The following is a 19,412-nucleotide window of genomic DNA, read 5'->3' on the forward strand; positions in this document are numbered from 1 at the left end:
GGAAGGTGCACTGCAACAGGGGGAGGAAAACCATCCTTCTTTGGCACCCAGCATTTGCATGTTTTATAACCTTGCTGGCAGCTAGTGGTTCATGCAGCCAGATGAAGAGCTGTCTGCCGCCCTCCTTGCCCCTCACCCCAGCCCCTGAGAAATGCTATAAATGGTAATCCATGTGCCTCTTTAACTAGATCAGGTTTCAACACAGCATCAGGACAGGCTTCTTTCTTCCCAGCTCTGTGACTTGTGAGACACCCGCAATATCCTTGCTGACTTCTGTTCCAGGATCAAGGTTGTGTTTTACCTTCATCTTTTTTAGCGCTTTTAAAGCTACAAACCCAAAACTTGTATATGATCAGCTAGTTAGGAAATGAAGTGTGTGTCTGTGTAAGAAGTGTTTCAGAATAGATGAAAGGGCAAACTGAAGAGGTGGCTGTGTATTTACGCTTAAAAAACCCCCAGACTTCTGTGGAAGGCTGGAACAGCTTGTGTGGTCTCTTTGTAGCTGATTCTTCAGTATTTGTAAGTGTATGTGCTTTAAAATCAAACATAGGTTTTTTTGATGTACAGTGGAAAAAGCCAAAGTAATAGACTTCCCTTAACACATGCAATTAGTTTGTCATGACACTGGAGGCTTTTCAGGGTACGTTGAAGGAGGCTGGATCTTCAGGGTGCAGACTTTTTTCCTTTAATTCTTTGTCCATACAAACAAAAACACAAAATGATTTTGTGCTCAGCAAATGTCTGATAGCCCCTGAGAACCGCCCTATTTGAGGCTGCAGTAATAATCTGTTTATCTGCCGAGTACTCATGGTTCGGGTGGCTCTGATGCACCATCCACCATGGAACTCCAGGGCAGCAGGAGCTGGCTCGGGTGGGCACAGAGCTGAATTTGAGGGCTCCCTGGTGCCTGGGGCCCAGGAACAGCTTTCTGAAGGAGCCAGCTTGGCTGCTACTGCATAGGAAGTCCCGACAGAGAATTGACTGGTTTTCTTAAACCGTTCCTCATACTAGACTAGAGGTATGGCTTTAATCAAACACTATACATTATTTTCCTTATGTGAGATGAGCAAATACCAGGTGAAATCAGTGGGTTGCATGACATCTGCTCTCTACTCTCACCCTGATGGGTCCACTTTCAAAACTTAGAGCTATTTTAAGTCTAGGGACTTCGACCTTTTGTTGCCTTTGTTTGCTGTCAGTCAGTTTGTAAGGTTTCTATACATCTCTTCTGAAATTCGTGAAAAGAGGAAGATGGAGAAAATCTTTCTATATTTAAGTTACAAGGAGGCCACGCCTTTCAGAATATGTGCGTGGTATCTTCCTGCCGTGCCGAGGACGGTTGTTTGGGTACATATTAGAGCTGTGCTGAAAGTAACAGGTTAAAGGGAAGTATGAAAAGGCTCTCTGGTGTCAAAAGTATTTGGTTGTGTTGGGAACAGAGAAGGTTGTTTCTGCTGCTTGTGTCACGTTACATCAGGACACATGGAGCAACATCATCAAATGATGCGGGATCACATGGGGAACCCCACTTAATTGGAAGCACACATCACATAGCTGATTTCTAGAAACAGATTAGCATTTCTCCTCTCTTCCCTTCAAGAAAGCTTGCTGAATTGCTGCAGTTGCGATGCTTTATAATGCCTACCCAGCCATTCAGAGAGTTATGCTAAAAGTTGTAATTGCTGTGTGTTTGTGTTGATCTTGCTCAAATTGGAAACAAACAGGCCCATTTCTTTCATCATTCAGCAACTGGGTTTTTGGTCCCTTGCAATTCAGAGGAAAACAGAATTCTCTGTATATTTACATAATGGTTAGCATTTAAGCCCTGAAATGTTTGAACTAATTCTTCTTCTGCTCTTCAGTATTATTGTTGCAGACTCATGTAAATGCTCAGCAGTCCTAAACATGTAATTTTTAATATATTTTGGACTGGTTAATATGGACTGGTATGAATTTATAGCTGAAAAGGTTTTAATAAAGCTTCATGTTCTTCAAGAACTTCGAAAATGAGAAGTATTCTTATGAAGGGCACATTTCTTTAGAATACATACTTTTTTGGTTGTAGCCCGTATAAGTGTTACAGGTTTTTTAGCAGTGAAATATGAACTAACATACAGCAGTAAGGCTAATAGTGAAAAAGACCTTTCTTTTCCATACAAAGACATTCGATGGGCCTCAAGTGTTACAGCTTATTGGTTGAATGGTCCATCAATGCTTAGTAGCTATATTTTTTCTTTTTTTTTTTCTTTCTTTTTTTTTTTTTTTTCCTGAGACCCATAGCTGCAAATTCTATGTCTGCTTTTGTGCTCAGCCTTTCGGAATATTCCTCTGCTAGAGTGAAGTATGTTTAGGAAAAACTGACAGCAGACCAGCTTTCCTGGCTCCTCTAGTCCATTTAGAGACTTCTCAAATCAACATTCCTGCCCTGTTAGATCCTGCATCCTGGTAGGGACTGCTCTGGCTCAGGCAGTGAAGCCATAAGGTAAAAAGCAGAGAGGCAAAGTGCTAGAAGCACTTCTGGAGGGGAGGGGGAAGAAAACACCTTCTTGATGTTTGCAGTATTTGGCTGGTTTGTTTATCTGACAAGATTCCAGTGGGTGGAATATGACCCATCATCTTTTGAGGCAGGCTGGTAAAGTTGATGTGGGTACACTTCTCTCCTTCCCAATTCTGCTGCTTGTTTTGCTGCAGCAGCTGTCCTCGAGTGCTGGGGCATTAGTATTGTTAACTGTTTTTGAAAACAAAATATACATGTTAAACTTACACTTAAAACTTCTAGTACCCATAGTATTTAGAATAATTTTATTCTTTTCTGTGCAACTAACTAATCTGGCCTAATGCTTAAAATTGCCTATTGGTAAATAAGGATGAACATTTGAAAATTCTAGAAATCTGTAAGTTGGATCCATGGTGTCACCCTGGTGTCAGATGAAATAGGAAATTATTTTCATCAGCAGCTGGGTTAAACTCTGCAATGAACACGTGATGTAGCTGGCAACATGTGCCTAGCTTCTGTCATGCCATTTCTGGCTCTTCCTTCATACGTATGCACTTGCTACTTGAGTTCCTTCCATTGTGTGCATTAGTGCAACAGCAAATCCATAGCAGGTATGACTTATACTGCATTTGCACTTAGGGACCATTGTACCTGTTTGTAAAAGCAAAAGGTGTTTTTAGAAAAGCTGTTTGAAGTGCTGATAATACTGTTAATACCAAGAGCCTTCAGCTGTGCAGACCTCTACCATCATCTACTGAAGGAAAATTCTGCTTACTGGTGGTGTTTGCTCCTTATTGCTTCTGTGCAGTACGCAAGAAGAGCCGTTAACGTTGTACTTAGGCAGGTCACAAAGCACATTCTGCAGGCAGCTTTGTAAGCACATGCAAATGAAAAAGATGTATGGGGAAGCATTTTTCCTTTTGAAGTATCTCAGTAATGTCTAGCTGGCTGGTAGGACATAGGAGAATAGGTCATGTGAATTTTACATCTTCCATGGTGGTATCAGTTCATGTAGTGGTCATTTTAAATAGTCACCTTGAGATTTTATCTCTGCATAGATTAAGAGATTAAAATAATAAAGATTAAGTCAGTTGATTAAAAGTGCTATAAAAAGCATAATCAGTAAGTAAATTACTCAAATTAGTCAAAAGAATTAAATGGGGAAAAAAAAATGTCCAACAAATGTGCTGCTGTTTGACTGGGTATACTGAAGACTATTGGTTATTTTTCAAAATCAGTGCATTTATTATCCTGAAATTTAGAAAATGAATAAATGTATTTTTTAAATGCGTGTTTTAAAGTTGATTCAGTACATAAGTCAGGGAAATTTGAGTTGGTGCTTTTTTCCCCCATGCCATCAACTCACCTTATACTCTTGGGTAGCGTTACTTCTTTTAAAGGATGCACTATTGACAATAATCTTCTAGTCAAGGGATGTTGTAATACTTCCTTAATGCCTTTAAAACACCTTGACATGGAAAGAACTGCATGAAAAAAACCACCGACCCCAAATTTTCAAAAAGCTGTGATAAGCACCTCAAATTATTAAATGGTTCCTAACGCAGAATTATTTATGTAGACGCCCCACTTTGCCTGTATCCTTCACTTAATCGTCTACTAAAAGACATTGTGAAGCTAGATTTTTGGTAAAGAAGGCAGGTCTGGAACAAATAAGCCTATTTGCATCAATAAAAACCATTAACAATTTAAGTATTTAGATTGTTATTCTAGTAGTGCATTAGTATTCTAAGGGAAAGAGCATGGCCACTGCTTTGAGAAAATTAACTCGTTGATATGTCGAGATATTTAGGACTGAAACTACTTGCTGAAAATCACAAGGGCATTAGAGAAGAAAGCTCCTATATCGTTACGTTGTCTATTGGAATGATAAAGCTAAAGAAGCCTTAGCATCGTTGCTGTAGTCACATATAGAGGAGACACCTTATGCTAGCATGTTATGACAGGGAGATACTTATGGAAAATGGCTTGTTTCTGTTGCCAAGAAGAGTGAGTGAACTGGTTAGGCAAACTGATTTCATAATTCAGTTGAGCTGTAATTGCAAATTTAAAAATAGATTGGAGCCTTGCATCACTGAGCATGGCCTTAGAGAAAGAACAAACAGTTGTACCTTTGTTTCTTGACTTTTTTCCCATAAAATCACTCTTTGTGAGTGATTAAGGAGATATAATTCAGAGTCCTCTGATTATTTTGAGTCTTTTGTAAACCATACTGTTTTCAGTGCTCTCAGCTGGCATAATAGCAGTCCAGGCACTGGTGGTAAGAAGGGTACAAAGATTGGACTGAGCGCTGTTGTTCCACTTATCGACAGATGAACAAAAAGACATATTGCCACGAGTGTGCCCCATTTCCATCTTCAGTCAGATCTGGATCACAGCCTTTAGACCCCTAAGTCACAGTTTCCTCTTGGGCAGGGGAGAGTGGGGTGGAACAGCAGTATATGGGTTTATGAGAAAAGAAGTTTAATTTGTTGCATGTTCCCTTATATAACACAAAGTTGTATCAAAGTATATCATAAATATACTGCAGATATGTAGATATGAAAGGTACAGAGCAGGAAGACAGCAATGTAATTCTGATCAGCAGAGCTAGGGAGTGATTCTTGTTCTAGCTCTTCTAGCTTCTATGTATAGTCTTTGAGGATCAGGATGTTGAATCCATCTCTAACACTTTTGTAAAAGTAACGGACAAGCCAAGGTTGCAGAATCTTTCCTTTCCTCCAGCACATGGATGTAGATGCACAATCTTCCTCACAGATCTCATGGTATAGGAGATCCAAGCAGCAGAACAAGGCTATTCAATTAGCAGGCATTCACCTTTTCTGAAACCAATACTAATTTATACACACACTTCATACTAAAAGTGTATGAGAGAAGCATCTATGGAAATCTGCACTAGTACAGGTTTTGTTCTGTTACAGCTTACAACTGGACAACTTGCTTTTTTGCAGTTCAGGGGTGCTCGTGTTTTTTATTTGTTCTTTTTCTCATTTGTTTAGCATGTGGTCTGTCTTTAGTGTTGACTCCCCTCCATGTCTTACCCAGTATTTTCATGTAGTTAAAACATCTGATAAAGAGGTGCTGGTCTTTGCTCACTGTTTACTGTTTTCCTTTGAAAAAGAAGCTGCAGTGGACAAATGGGGCAAAGGTGACTCCCTTTCATTCTGTTTTTTTATAAGTAGGCATGGCTAACATGGTTTTAATCTCTCTCTCAGTGTATCTAGGGCTTCTCAAAATGTGAGCTTAATAAAATATTTATAAAGCCGCCAATGGAATGAGCCATGTAAATGCAAGATAATTCTATTAATTAGGGATCTCTCAATCTCACAACCACTAAATTGGGAGGGAGGGATTATCTGAATACAAAATGCACAGCTTGAGCCTTTTAATTTTTTGATAAATAAAACAATCTTTGATATTGAAGGGGACTGTAGAGAATTGAACTATATATAACCGTATCCAGATAAACAAAAATCAGTCTCCCAAAAGACAGAAAATAGCTCAATACTCCCCTCTATCCTCTTGAAAAAGAAAAAGACCATTTGTTTTGAATCTTCATTGCAGATGAGTTTTTAATATACTGAGTATAGCTGCTTGTGGATAAGGCCTTTGTATAATCACACTTGACTGTAAAAAAAATAGTAATAGAGAAGCCACCTATTTCAGGTTACAACATTTTCTACATTTAAAGCATATCCTCAGTTAATGTCCTGTATTTCTGTAACACCTCCTGGGCTCTGTTGCAGCCAGTGGAGGGCATGCTGGGGAGAGAGAGAATTCTTGGTGGATGGGGATCGGAAATAGAGGCCTGTATGTGGGAGGGGGAGAGGGGCTTGTGGTTGGGCTCACTCATGGAGCCTGTTCAGGTTTTAAAGTAATAAAGGCTCTATTAATGTATTACAGCAAATGACCCTTGCTGATTTGCAGGTCCTCTACTGCTTGCCTATGGTACTGAGTGAGCTATCAAATTTAGGTCTAGTGGGAACATACTTGTGCGCTGAGTAATACACAGAGACCAGGCTTGTCTCCCTTTGGTTACGCTGTGTCAAGGGTGTCTGACCAGGAATCCTGTTTACATTCTTTAGACAGGTGATTAGTTTTCGTTTGGGAGCTGAACGCCCTTTGCCCAACATGCAGGACCACGGTAATTCTGCTTCTGGGTTGTTTCAGTTGAAGGGCATGTGATCACTTTCTGTTCTCTCTGTCCCTTCCTTTTCCCGGTCTCTTTCTTTCCTACTCCCCTCTTCGCCCCTCTTCAATACAACAGTGAGTTTTTATTACATCTAATTGCAGGCATGTCTGGATGAATTTTAAGGTAGACCAAAAAAAAAAAAAAAGTCTGAATTGCCTGGCAGAATCTACCAAAGCACCTGGACGCCAAGTCCTGTGTCTCAAGGGTCAGAGCGGGTATGCACCAGAGTTAGAAAAGTCATGTGGGCATAGAAGAGAGTGGGTCAGCTCCTTCCTCAACCAGTATCAATCAGTTTAGTTCCAAAGGAGCTATGGTTTCTGCATTAATAGTTTTGAGCATCCTTATTTTTATATATATAAAGTTTGATAACTGCAGTATGTTTTGTTTCGCTTTTAAATTCCTAGATTTTGCAACCGTATGAGAATTTTAACTTTCATTGTTGTGGAGAAAGGCTTGAAAACCTGCATGCCAGCAGCTGAAAATAGCAAGCAGATCATGTGAACTTCAGAGTTGTATACATGCATTTGAAATGTCACGAGCTCGACACAAAATTTATGGCATGCTGAGTATCTGGCTCATCATTTGGAAAAGATGGGTTTGGGTACTGGGTTCTATATCACTTGAAATTCTGGACCTGTTGCAAGATTTTGCAGGACTCGCAGATGAACCTGTTGTCTAATCTAGGAATAACTTGGCTGAAGTCTGAGGATTAACCCCAGAGTAAATACGTACAATATAACAACACTAAAAAAATCATTATTTGCTTTTGGCACCTCTCTTTGTATGCATTGTGTTTTATGGAGAATAATGAGGGATATGAATAACAAAAAATATGTCTTTAGGTTGACATAATCGAAAGTACCATTATTTTAAAAAGGGGGGGGGGGGGTGTTGTTGTGAGGCAGGAGGAGTATTTATACTGTGAACTTAACTTTGTCTTCCTCTTACATTGATAGTATAGCTCCACCTTCGGGAGAAGTTTCATGATGCGTTTAATCCAAAGTGTGGGCTGCTGAGGGCAGAGTCCTGGGATGCCTTCCCAGCCCTACCTTGTGTTTGCTGCCACCTTCTTTGAGTCAGGTCTAATGATCCTGTGGTCACACAGGGAATCTCACTGTAAGTGATGAATGAAAACCAGTATTTGGGAGGTTAGTTCACGGTCAGAACAGCAAGCGTGGTCTGATGCACTGGAAGTGGTAGAAGTATGTGGTCTGGGGAAGAAGCTCTCAGGGGCAGCCTGCCATGAGACTAAGCATATCAAGAAAATGTATCCTTACTTTTAGGTCACCTTCAGTCTAGTATTGGCATGAAAAGATGATGTGCTGTAACCCGTGACCGTTCCCATGAGCTCCTGAGTGGCCTGCCACTGGAGTGACACACACTGCTGCTATCTCCCCTGCTAGTGCTAAGGTTCAAGGAACTGCACTGCATGCCGTTGTGGAGAGCCGATGCAGCTGACATGATTAGTGTAGGATGAGGCTAATTCACTATGCAGCCGTGTGTCCTCTTGTGCTGTGCAGGAGAGCAGGCAGGAGAAGGCAGAGCTGTGGGAAGCAGGAGCCTTTCAGGGCTGGCAGCTGCCGGTGCTTGCGTTAGCTGGCAGTGCTTGTGGAACAGCAGCCATAGCTTTCTGTCTTGCAGGAGAGCAGCTGCCTCCTGGATTTAATTTCCCCAATTGGTGTACCAGGAGTTTTGCCAAGTGTGCAGCCTTGCCACATGGTGTGTAGGAACGGGTTAATTTCAGAGTGAAGAAAAGGCTACCTACTATCTAGCTATGTTTCTTTTTTCTGTGCCGTCAAAAGCTCCGTATGTTGCTAGTGTGTTCTATCGCTAATGTAAAATTCCCAGACTCGTTGATTAGTGAAGCTAGACAGTAGACAGGGTCCAAGTGGCTAACCATGTGAGAAATTCAGTGACTGTAGGCTACTGTTAATTAACCTAGAATCTAGCAACATGGCATAGTGTCTGTGTGATAAGTTATATTATCTTCAGCAGCTCAATTAAATCAAGGAGTGAGACACAGAGCAGACAGAACTCGGCAAAATAAACAGACAACTTGAGTCAGCCTTCATAATTTGGTGCGACATCACGTAAATAAATGCAATAACTTGTTTAGCATAGTTAAGCAGTTTGCTGCTCAAAAACTTATTTGCGTGACATCTCATTTCGAATAGGTTAAGTTGTGGCAAATTAGGTCTGTGCCTTCAGTCTGATGTATTCTGCAGAAAAGAGAGGAAAAAATCCTCTGCCAGAGATGTGTCATTTGTAAATTGAAATTCTACATTTGTTTTCTATAGCAACAAACTGGAACATATGGATTCCATGTTTAAATGGTTCACTTTCCATACCATTGCTGTCATGTTAGCATTTCTTGATGTGTGCGTGAGATAACTTTAACCCTCTGTAATTGCTCTTAATTTTGACTGTTATTCTTCCATTACTTACTAGACTGTTCTGTCTAAGATACATGAGTGTACATCTGGGTTGCAGTCTTCTATATTTAGAGGAGATAAGGCTGTTGTCCTTGCCATATTTCAATGTGGATAATTGGTTTCTGTCTCTAAAATCATATTGAGTCTTTGGTTGCAGGAAGTGGTTTGCACCCACTTTGGTGTGGGTGTGTAGACTGGAAGTACTCAATTGTGCTTTAGTATCTTTCTAAAAAACAAGATTCTTTATTACATATGCCTGTTTTGCTCATAGGGGCCTGAATTCATATGTGGTATGAAGCTTATACTTTTGGGCCCATTGCAGAGTTTTATTGCATATCAAGACTTTTTGATCACTGTCTAATTGGAAGGGAGTAACAATTTCAAGAAGTGGCTGTATTTTGAAATGTTTGCACCAAAAGTTGCCACATATTAGTTGTTACGTATAAATCCCTGTGTGAATGTTGTTTTTTCCCTCCCTGGGTGACTACACAGCAGCAAACCATGGAATAGGCACACAGATGGTTGCTGTGAAAGCTAATGAACTTGGGTGTCCTAGTGTGTACCTGCATCCTCTGCCCATATATCCACTCTAATTTACAATGATGGTCTGTTGTTTATGTAAATAAAACGTTTAAGCCAGAGGTGGTCACGAGCAGCAGGAAGATGTTCCTGTCTTCCCTGGAATCTAGCGCAAGTGTCAGCCCAGTCCTCAGAAAGGAGCTCTGCTGGTAAAATTCACTCTTGTTGGACATAGTAAAGTGGAGGTCAAAGTCCTTTGCTGTTTTCTCCATCCCCCTACACCAGACCATTAATTGAAGTGCTACAAAGAACACAAGTTTCCTTCCAAGACCGAAAACAAATTACTCTGAGAGACTGTGTCTTCAAAGTACCACCTGGTGATCCCTGCAATAATGATACAGTCACATGCATCAAGTATTTCTGTGATTTCTGTTCCATTCAGGTTAAGAAAGTATTAGGGTTTTGGAGTTACAATTTATTACACTGAAAATTTTCTTAGGTTTTGAAATAATGGAAATTGTCACGTTTCACTAATAGCCTTCTAAAAAGCAGATGATACTGAAAGCAATCTGGTAAATAACCGATTCATTCAGTTCATTGGCTTTGTTCATCTCTGCTCCAGATTTTATTCATACAAGTCCTCTCCACTTGTTGAAAACACCATTGCTTGCAAGCATGGTGGCATTAGGTGGCCCTTCAGTAATAGCTTTTAAGATATACCAAGGTGTGTCATAGCAAGATGTGGTTCATCATCACTTTTTTTGTAAACCATCTACTAATTAGGTGATTTTTTTTTTTTTCCTTGTTTATATGAGGCACAGTTTCAGACTAGACTCTTCAGGCACATGCCTTGCTTCTGTCAAAATGCTGCCAATAATTTCAGTTGAAGAGGATGGAGCCATGCATGGGAAATGCTTCACAACAAAGCTGATGGATGGATCTGGCATAAGCTTTGTTTTGTACTTCTGTTCTTGGATCGAGAGCTAAGAAAATGTCTTTAATTTCTTGTTCAATGAATATAGTAGATGTAATATTCTTCTCAAGCAGGCTTTTTGTTGTGAGGATGTGAATGACATCAGAGCTTTTTGCCCCGGGCACCGTGTTTAAGCTGTCAATAAATAAAAAATCAGAGTAGGCATTTGGAATGTCTTCTTGCGTAACTCAGGGAAGGAATTGCACCTGCCTTCATGCTTTGGTTCATGCTGGATCTTCTCTTTGTTTTCCACAAAAGTAACCTTGCCCTCTAATCTGAAAAAGAAAGATTGGAGAAAAACCTTAATTTAAAAATATTAAAAAGGCAGAAAGTTGTGAAAAATATGTTCCAGACAGAACTGTGTGTGACATTGCTAGAAGTGTCCCTGCAGGACCAGCTTTTCTGTTGTCCCAGAAACTACTCAAATCCACTCCACAGAGATGGAAACCACTGGTATTTTGACAACTTTTTCTTATGGTTTGTCTGGGGCTTTTTAGCCTATAATGGAACTAACAGAATTGTATATCTTGCCCAACGAGTTTCTAAACCAGTTTCAGTTGTGTAGTTGCATTTAAGAAGTCAGGAATTCAGCATCCCCTCTGTAGTTGATGACGATAGTGTGCATCAGTGCTCAGTCCTGATGCAGTGAAATAACTTGATGGAGAATTACGGAACAAACAAATCAAGTCATTGAGGTCACCCTTGCTTTGACACAGGCAGGTGGAAGGAGCCTTTTCTTCCACAGGGGAGTGCAAAATTAATATATGTTGGACCTTTACTCTAGGAAAGGGATACTGCTTTTCAGTGGTGTCATGGTAAATAGAAATTGGCATTATGTAGTGTTAAACTGAAAATTAAGCCTATGGCTAAGGTGCCGCTCTGCTTTTCATTTGTTAGCCTAAACCTATAAAACTTGTTCCGATTCAAGTATAATGTCTGTTTCTCAGCGGGGAAATTTCATTGTAAGTGTTAGTGGAAGATGTCGTGTGTAGCTGGCAAACGGCAACACTGGTGAAAATAAATAGTATCTAGCTCTCATTTAGGGCTTTTCATCAGCAGATCTCAATTAATTTCCCAAGGAGGGAAGAATTATTAAAGACTATTTCAAGTACAGAATTGAGTAGCTTTCAGTGAATTTTTCGTTGAACGTTCTTTCTGTGTGGAAGGGGATTTTGGTTTGGTTGGTTGTTTGGTTTGGGTTTTTTGTTTTTGGGGGGTTTTTTGTTTTCTTTCTGGTTTGGGGGGGGGGGGGGTTTGTTTGTTTGTTTATGGGTTTGGTTTTCTTTTTTTTCCCTCCCTACTGAGAAATCTGTGACCTGTGTCCTACCAGTGCAGTGTGTGTTCAGTATTGTGTGATTTGTTCACCAGCTTACGCACCTTTCCTGCCTTCTGGAAATCGTATGTTTGATAGTAGCAGAGCTTACATGTTCTATTGTAGAGGGGTTTGAACCAACTTCTGTTTCCCCTGCAGATGAAAGTGGCATGCAGAAGGAGCAGTATATGCCGAGAGATTTGGTGTCAGGCAATCACTTCTCTAGGGGATTAAATTAAGCCTTCAAAAGGCATCCTTTTCCCTTTTACTTACAAGATTCATAACCCAAACTGCTGGCTCTGTTGATGGGACTTTTTTTACAAGAAGCTTTAAAACATGGCTTCGTACATTTATTTACTTCGACTCTTCTCTTTAATTTGTATATGCAATAGTTTGACACCTCCAACAACTAGATGATCAGCTGGCAAGGAAGTGTTGTTCTGAAATGCAACCTACCAAACTGGATGGTAGTGTGAGCTATAGTCGGTGTTTGTAGAGCAGAGGAAGAAAACCGTATTGCACAATGGCTGTCTGCTTTTTCAAATTCTGCTATTGTTTTAAAAATCTGTGCCCCACATGTCAGTCATCCCTTGTTAAAACAAGGCCTCTGACCAAGAGCCTTTATTGAATAAGAATTACAGTAATGTGATCCAAAAGCTCACAGACTGGGAACTCCTCAAAACCTGGCATGGGAGGAATTTTTTTTCCTTCATTTATTGTAGAGTTAATATATGTAGCTTCTCAGGCACAAGGGGACGGGGGACGGGGGGAATAGATTGTGAACATTATTATTAATCCAGATGCTTAGAAATGAGCAGTCATGTTTTCCCAACTTATGCAATGGATTCAAAAGTAATGATGTATTTTAAAAATGATGCCTCTGGGGTTTGTGCCTTCCAGATAAAACGCTCAGCTCATTTTCATGTTTTCCTCAGCAATCCCAAGAATTATAAAACTACTATTTAAAAAGATATTGAGAATTCCTATATACACTCTTTTCTTCTTGTTTCTGGAGTTTTCATTGAAACATCTAGCATCACCAGAACTGGAGAATTTAGTAGCAATATTATTCATGTAAATTGTATTCCTTCTTTCCGGTGCCCTCCCTCTGCTCCTGCTAAAATGTTGGAATGCTTTGGCAATGTAGCACAGTGAGCGATGACAGTGTGAATAATAGTATCAGGTAAGTTTACTAAATGCCTCTACAAATAGGACTACAGGTTGTTCCGTACAAAGGCAGAGATGAATGTAACAGTTAAAAAAATTGCATTGCCCATGCAAATTTCAAAACAAAACCAGATTTTTCTCTCAAAATTGTGCCAGCCTCTTCAGGAGAGGTAGGATTCCACTCTGAAATTTCTATCCATTTCCTGTGCATGTGAAAACATTTCTGGTCATGGCAGTATCCCACCACGCTTCAGTCAAGAAGTAAGCCGGCATTTTTCATCATCCCAAAGTTGAACACCCAAATTGCTCATGATGATACGTCACAATGAACAGAAACCCAAACTCCTAGAAAGGATCAGTATAGCTAAGTGTGCTTTGCTCTGTCACTGGTATTTTCTGAGACTGTTGTGTTTGCCTCCTGGCTGGCAGCCAAAGATTAAAATCCTGATTGTTGGAAGGCATAGCTGTGTTGGCATGTCCCGACGATGGGGCATAAGCCCAAGGCAAAGACTTTGAATGTTAAGACTGAAATTTCCCTCAATTTGGGCTCAGACAGTTTTGGTTTCCAAGTAGAATCCATTATGGTTTGCAGGTGGGAGAGGTGATGTTATGCAGGAAGGAATTCAGGGGAGCTCTAGTATTTCAGCTACAGCTTGCCTCTCACTAATGAGTTCATATCAGAAAATTAGAAAATCCACGTAAGTATTAATAAGAAAGAAGTAGGATTTTCTGTGTTCACTGTACAATTTAAGGTCTTGCTTCCAAATTATATGCTGTTCCTAGTTTCCAAACTTTGCATTAATGTGATGTAGAAAAGCCTACATTCACCCTCGTGTCTCTTATTTACTGTGTTGCTTTGTCTTCTCTTTCCAGCACTTACAGAACCCTGCAAACTTCCATAATGCAGCAACAGAGCTCCTGGACTGGTGTGGAGACCCCAGAGCCTTCCAGAGACCATTTGAGCAGAGCCTGATGGGTTGTTTGACGGTATGTCCACTCTCTCTGTGGCGGTGGTTACTATCCTCTGTTTTATACTGTATGCAGTCTATCGTGGCCAAGGGAACTTTGATTTTCAGAATCTGCATTTTGTGGGGGTTTTTGTAATTTTATTTTAAACACGTGAAGCCAGAACCTAACAACTGTTTATTTGACTCCATTACTTAACAGGAAGCAAAATGCAGTAACAAGAAGTTAAATCATAAAAGGGAAAAACATTTATAGTTAGATTACTTGCAAGTGCACAGGCTAGGTTATTTGACACGCACATACGATATTTATTTTCATGGTTTGAAATTGCTAAGCGAGCTGTGTTCTTATGGAGTTAACGGATTTTTCAGGCATTTATTTTCCTTTGCTCATTTTTGGTGGGATTGGAGGGCTACTTGTCTTCTGTCCTAAGTATGCTGTACTTTCAGCTAAACAGTGTTTCTGACATGCCTGTTCAGCTTGCTTTGTTACATATATTGACTGCAGGTCTAATCCTGACATACTAATTCCAACAGTTTTATTTACTTCAGTGCTTCTCTTTCCATTCACTCTTTATTAAGACGACTGCAGTTCCTAAAGCAACTTCATTATAATGCATTGAAAATATATTTTATTGTGTACACAAGAGCATTTTTTGTTTTGAAAGTTTTATTTCCCATGCACCCAGCAGCAGGATCCAGTCCAAAATTGTTATGTGGAGTCAAGACTTTAGAGGAATTAGATTCTGACCAGAGTAGGAGTGTTCAAAAGTTTCACTGCAATTTGCAGAACAAGTTGATATAAATAAATAGTCACAAAGGAGAGAGAAATTTTAATGAAGAGACCATCATTGTATTTGTCGGGGCGGGGCAGAAGCGCATGGATTATTTTCATGCACCATGTAGGTGATGTATATAAAACAGACACTTAAGACTGAGATTTAGTTGCCAGAAATCCAAATGTTAAGGAATGGCTCCATCTTAATGTGCTCAAGTGTATAGCATCCCTCAGATTTCTATGTCAAAAAGTTAGAATAAATCCAGTGATCTAAGGAGGTGCATGTCATTCTCCCAATCAGAAAAAAAATTAAAGAAAGTTAGAAATGTTAGTAGAGCCCAAAGGAAAGATACTTAATGTGATTCTGTTTGAAGTAAAAGTTATCTTCAATATATAACCTCAATCATGAAAAACTGTACGTAGGATCTGATGTGACCATAAATACATTTTATTTATACCTTTTTAAAACTTTGCTAGCATTTTCAGGTTAGTGTTTGGGAAAGGAGGCATTCAGCTTAAGTATACTTAGGCAGCTTGTGCACAGTATTTCTCTGCAGACCTCTGCTAGAACATGGTAAATCTGACCTGCAACTTCCTTGCTGTTTAAATCTTTTCTTTCTGCATAAGCAGACCTGCAGCCCTGCCCAAGTGCAGGGTCAAAATAAGGTCTGACTGCTAGTGATTCACTGTCTTCACAGAGCATAGGGAAAGCGAGAAGGAAATGCTCCATGAAAAATAGTGAGGTAAAACACACAATACCTGGTTATCAGAGTTTCTTGAAATGAAAATAATATCTTTCTTCTGACAAGAAAGAAAATAAATAAATCCTTATTATCTAAGTACTGTTAAGATTTCAACAGCATGTATTGCTTTGCTTCATACTCCTCCCTGAATTCTGAACTGGGTGGCATGAAATCCCCCTTTCCCAAGCTTTTTATGGGAAAGCACTGTCTGCAGTGTAGGACTGACTGACAGCAGCATCTTTATCATGTTGTGATCTCATTATATTCCTAACAAGGAAAAAACACAGGAACCTAATCAGTTGGCTTGTTTTGTGTTAGATAAATACACAGGATTTGCAGAATGCATATAAACTACAATGAATATATGTTTCTTGTTCCTAATTTTAAAATCCCTCTAAGGAAGGTATTCTTTAATTTCTCACTGTGTACATCCCTCTTCCTGCTTCCCATTAAACAGGCTTAACTACATGGTTATACCCCAAGAGGTATACATCCTGTTTCTTCCTAATATGTAGCAGTACAGTGGGGAAGGTCTCCTTTTTTTTTTCCTTTCTTTTTTTTTTTTCTTTTAAAAATTCATTCTATCTGAGCTTGCTCATATGTAACTTCTTTCTAAATAGTATTTTCTTCTTCAAAATTTAGCAAAGGTCGATGTTGAGGCTTGTTGTCCTCTTATAGGAAAATGTGTTTATCTACCTTTATTTAACAAACATGATAGAACTTCAGTCTGTTTCCAGGGAAATTGTTCAGAAAGTCGCAAATAAGTGAAAGGCAGCTGAAATACCGGAATATCATGAGTAAATTTAACATTACCTTGCTTAGCTGCATGTCCTGTACTATCAGGAGCCAATTTTTCTTAATGCTGACAAAGTTTATCAGTGTTCTTCTTTGCGAGGATTATGCTAAAAGAAAAATGACAAATCAGTAAGAAAGTCTGTTCAACCACTAAAACAGGATTCTTGTTTTATTTTGCCAGTCTCTAAAAAGACCTTCAAAACCAAATTCCCTTAAAAATTCCATATTTTTGGATAAGCTTTTTAAAGCAAGTAGTCTCTACCATCATTACAACATTTGAGCTTTGTGGATTCCTAAAGGCAATTGCATTTAATCCAGAAATTCTACAAATACTAAAAATGCTTGCTTGCTTATAAAACTCTTCCTCTGTAGTGTACAGAAGGATTTTTTTTTTTCTTTTATGACATTCTGTTCTGTTAGCTCTCTGACCAGGGAAAAAGTGGTATACTAAACTGTTTTGGAACCGTCAAGGGATATGAAATCATCATATCCTACTAGCAGATAACACAGTATATACTAATCCAAATTGAAATATATTAATATGTCATGACTGCAGAAGGGCAAGCTCTCTCAGGAATGAACAAAACATCCATTCATACGCTGCAAAGTTTAAATGCATCAGATGTAATCACAGAGCATCAAAATAGATCTGTTGTATTATAATAGCAAATTTAATGGTACCTCTGGTATAACAGATTCTTTGCATCATTTAAGTCTTATCTGTAATATTTTTGCAAAAATTAACCAATTCAATTTAATGCTATTAATAACAAGGAAAAAAATGCTCAAAATCTTGAAATTGTGCTTTAATTTTAAGAAGTGGTTCTTAGAAAGTAGTTCTGTTTGTCCTACACACCATCTTCATATCTGCACTCTCAGTAATATCTGGTTCACTTTATAACATCAGTATGTCTTTATTCCTGTTGCTAGTCTAACAGACCGTGAATGGATGCAGAAGAATGGTCTTAGAAATATTCTGCTTGGGCATCAGCAGAAAAGCTTACAGCTTCACTTATGGAATCACTGTTTTTGATAATAATATATAGAATAGGCTGATAAGGAAGGTTTTCTGTCCTTAGATTGTAATGCCAGCACTTACAGAAATCTTGATGACTTGAAAATTTAATGAGTTAGCTAGACAGCGCATGTTGAACATCAACATTTTTCTAGTGTTCATTTCTCCTCAGTGATTTTTTTCTCTTTTACAATAATAGATGTGCACAGTATACATACTGGCTATTAGCAGTAGATAATCCTTTTTACGTATCAGCAGTACTTGATATTACTGGAGTTAAATTTGCTACTATGGGCTCCAGTGACATTGTATGCAGGATAACAGGAATGGTTTCCTTATCTCAAGGACAAAGTCAGGATTTGGTACAACAGCTGAAATTTCACCAGAGAGGTGTCTAATAAGGCCTGTAAACAGGCTTTGTTTAGCTAGTCAAATACTTTGCGTTTGTTGTATAGGATACTTTAAATGATTGCACTTTTAGAGGTGAACCAACTTCTGCTTGTGATAAAGAACTTAGGCTTTGACAGCATCAACATATGAATAAAACTGGAATAATTCTGTGCAGTGCAAACAGTCAAAGAGAAAAGGTTTAGGGTACACAGGTAAACCTATGGCTTGTGCTATAAAAATAATTTTTTTTTTCATGAACTAAGCGTCAAAAGCTGTTCCCTTTCTGGCAAAAATGTGTGTGACTGCACGTGCATCACCGTTATGTTCAAACAGTTCTGGCAGACACTAATTCTAGAGCTTACCTTTTTGTGCTCACCCATTGTAGAAGGTCACCAAACTGAGTGGGTAATACAGAAAACACATGTCCACAGATAAATAAAAAGTCAAGGAGGGAGGGGTAAGCTTTGAATCTGTTTTCTTCCTTGCAAGCTACAGGCTACAGAAAGGTTCCCTTAAAACAGCTTTGATGGAACTCATGCAAACAAATTATCATCTTTCTCAGAAACAATAAACTCTCTTCTAACTTGCCAAGGAAAGCTAGGTCTTATTTTTCAACAGTAGTTATTTTCAAATCAAATAGAACTGTCTGTAGGCCAGAAATTTGAATTATAATTGAAATCTTTGATTTTATAAATTATCGAAATTGCAACAGATATGGTGTTCTTTGGTATGTAACATTACTTCTTGCATGGTGTTATGGGGAGCTGATTAAAATAACCTCCACTTTCCACAAACCAGATATAGCTGTGTTTTTATTATGATTGAAATAGTTTCTGATTCTAGTCTTTATAGTTTATAAAGCACTTTGGGATGAGATTATATTATGGTAAGGCTAATATTCTTGATAAATTTAAGAATATAGCTCTCTCAAAATGAACTGTATATGGCATTACCTTACTGTCTTCTGAAAGAAACAGCTTCAGTTACTGCACAGCAGTTTAAAAAACTAACCCTAGTTTGGTTGGACAAGGTTGTCTCACACTCTTCTGCCTTTTCTCGGATCCACTCTAGTCTCATCCCATAGGTCTGCTCTTGCCAAGCAGTTTAACATGTAAATGATCTTATTGAGGGCATTGGCTATCTGTGTCAGCGCTGCAGCAAAAATGGAAACGAGGGGACAGCTGAGAGCAAAATGGACAGATTTACAGACTTGTCTTCAGCGAAGGACAATAAAGCCACTGCTTTGTTCTCTTACTGCGCTTCAGCGTTACAAGGCACCGAGTTCATCGTTCTTCAGGGCTCTTCAGCATGCCTGAAAAGGAAATAAAAGGGCAAGAGAAGCACAGCTGTGTGCAGTTACTCTGTAACTGTACCTAGAGGGTTAGTCTAAGAAATTAAAATCCATCACCATAACAGTTTTGGACAGTAGGAGGAATTTAGGTAAGCAGGGTGTGCTTACCTCAGCTGGGTCTTGGCCAAAGCACTGAATGTAACAGAGCTTCTCTAGTGAAAACGGGGGTCTCTGACCACCGTGGTTAGGACCTGGGGGTCTCTCCATCCAAGAGATGGCACTTCCTACCTCAGTTTGTCCACAAAAAGCTATGCTGAAATTGTCA

At 39.2% G+C, this 19,412-nt stretch overlaps 1 protein-coding gene across 9 annotated transcripts in view; it reads left to right on the forward strand.

Moving 5' to 3' along the window:
- Positions 1 to 19,412, forward strand: part of ZMIZ1 (zinc finger MIZ-type containing 1) — a 366,110-nt gene that overhangs the window by 206,537 nt on the left and 140,161 nt on the right. For all 9 annotated transcript variants that reach the window (XM_075505181.1, XM_075505172.1, XM_075505171.1 and 6 more), the window contains one exon: positions 13,984 to 14,097. In XM_075505181.1, the coding sequence (XP_075361296.1) occupies positions 13,984 to 14,097 (114 nt within the window). The remainder of the gene's footprint in view (positions 1 to 13,983; positions 14,098 to 19,412) is intronic.

Source organism: Mycteria americana, chromosome 6, assembly GCF_035582795.1.
Source record: "Mycteria americana isolate JAX WOST 10 ecotype Jacksonville Zoo and Gardens chromosome 6, USCA_MyAme_1.0, whole genome shotgun sequence".
Classification (NCBI taxonomy): domain Eukaryota; kingdom Metazoa; phylum Chordata; class Aves; order Ciconiiformes; family Ciconiidae; genus Mycteria; species Mycteria americana.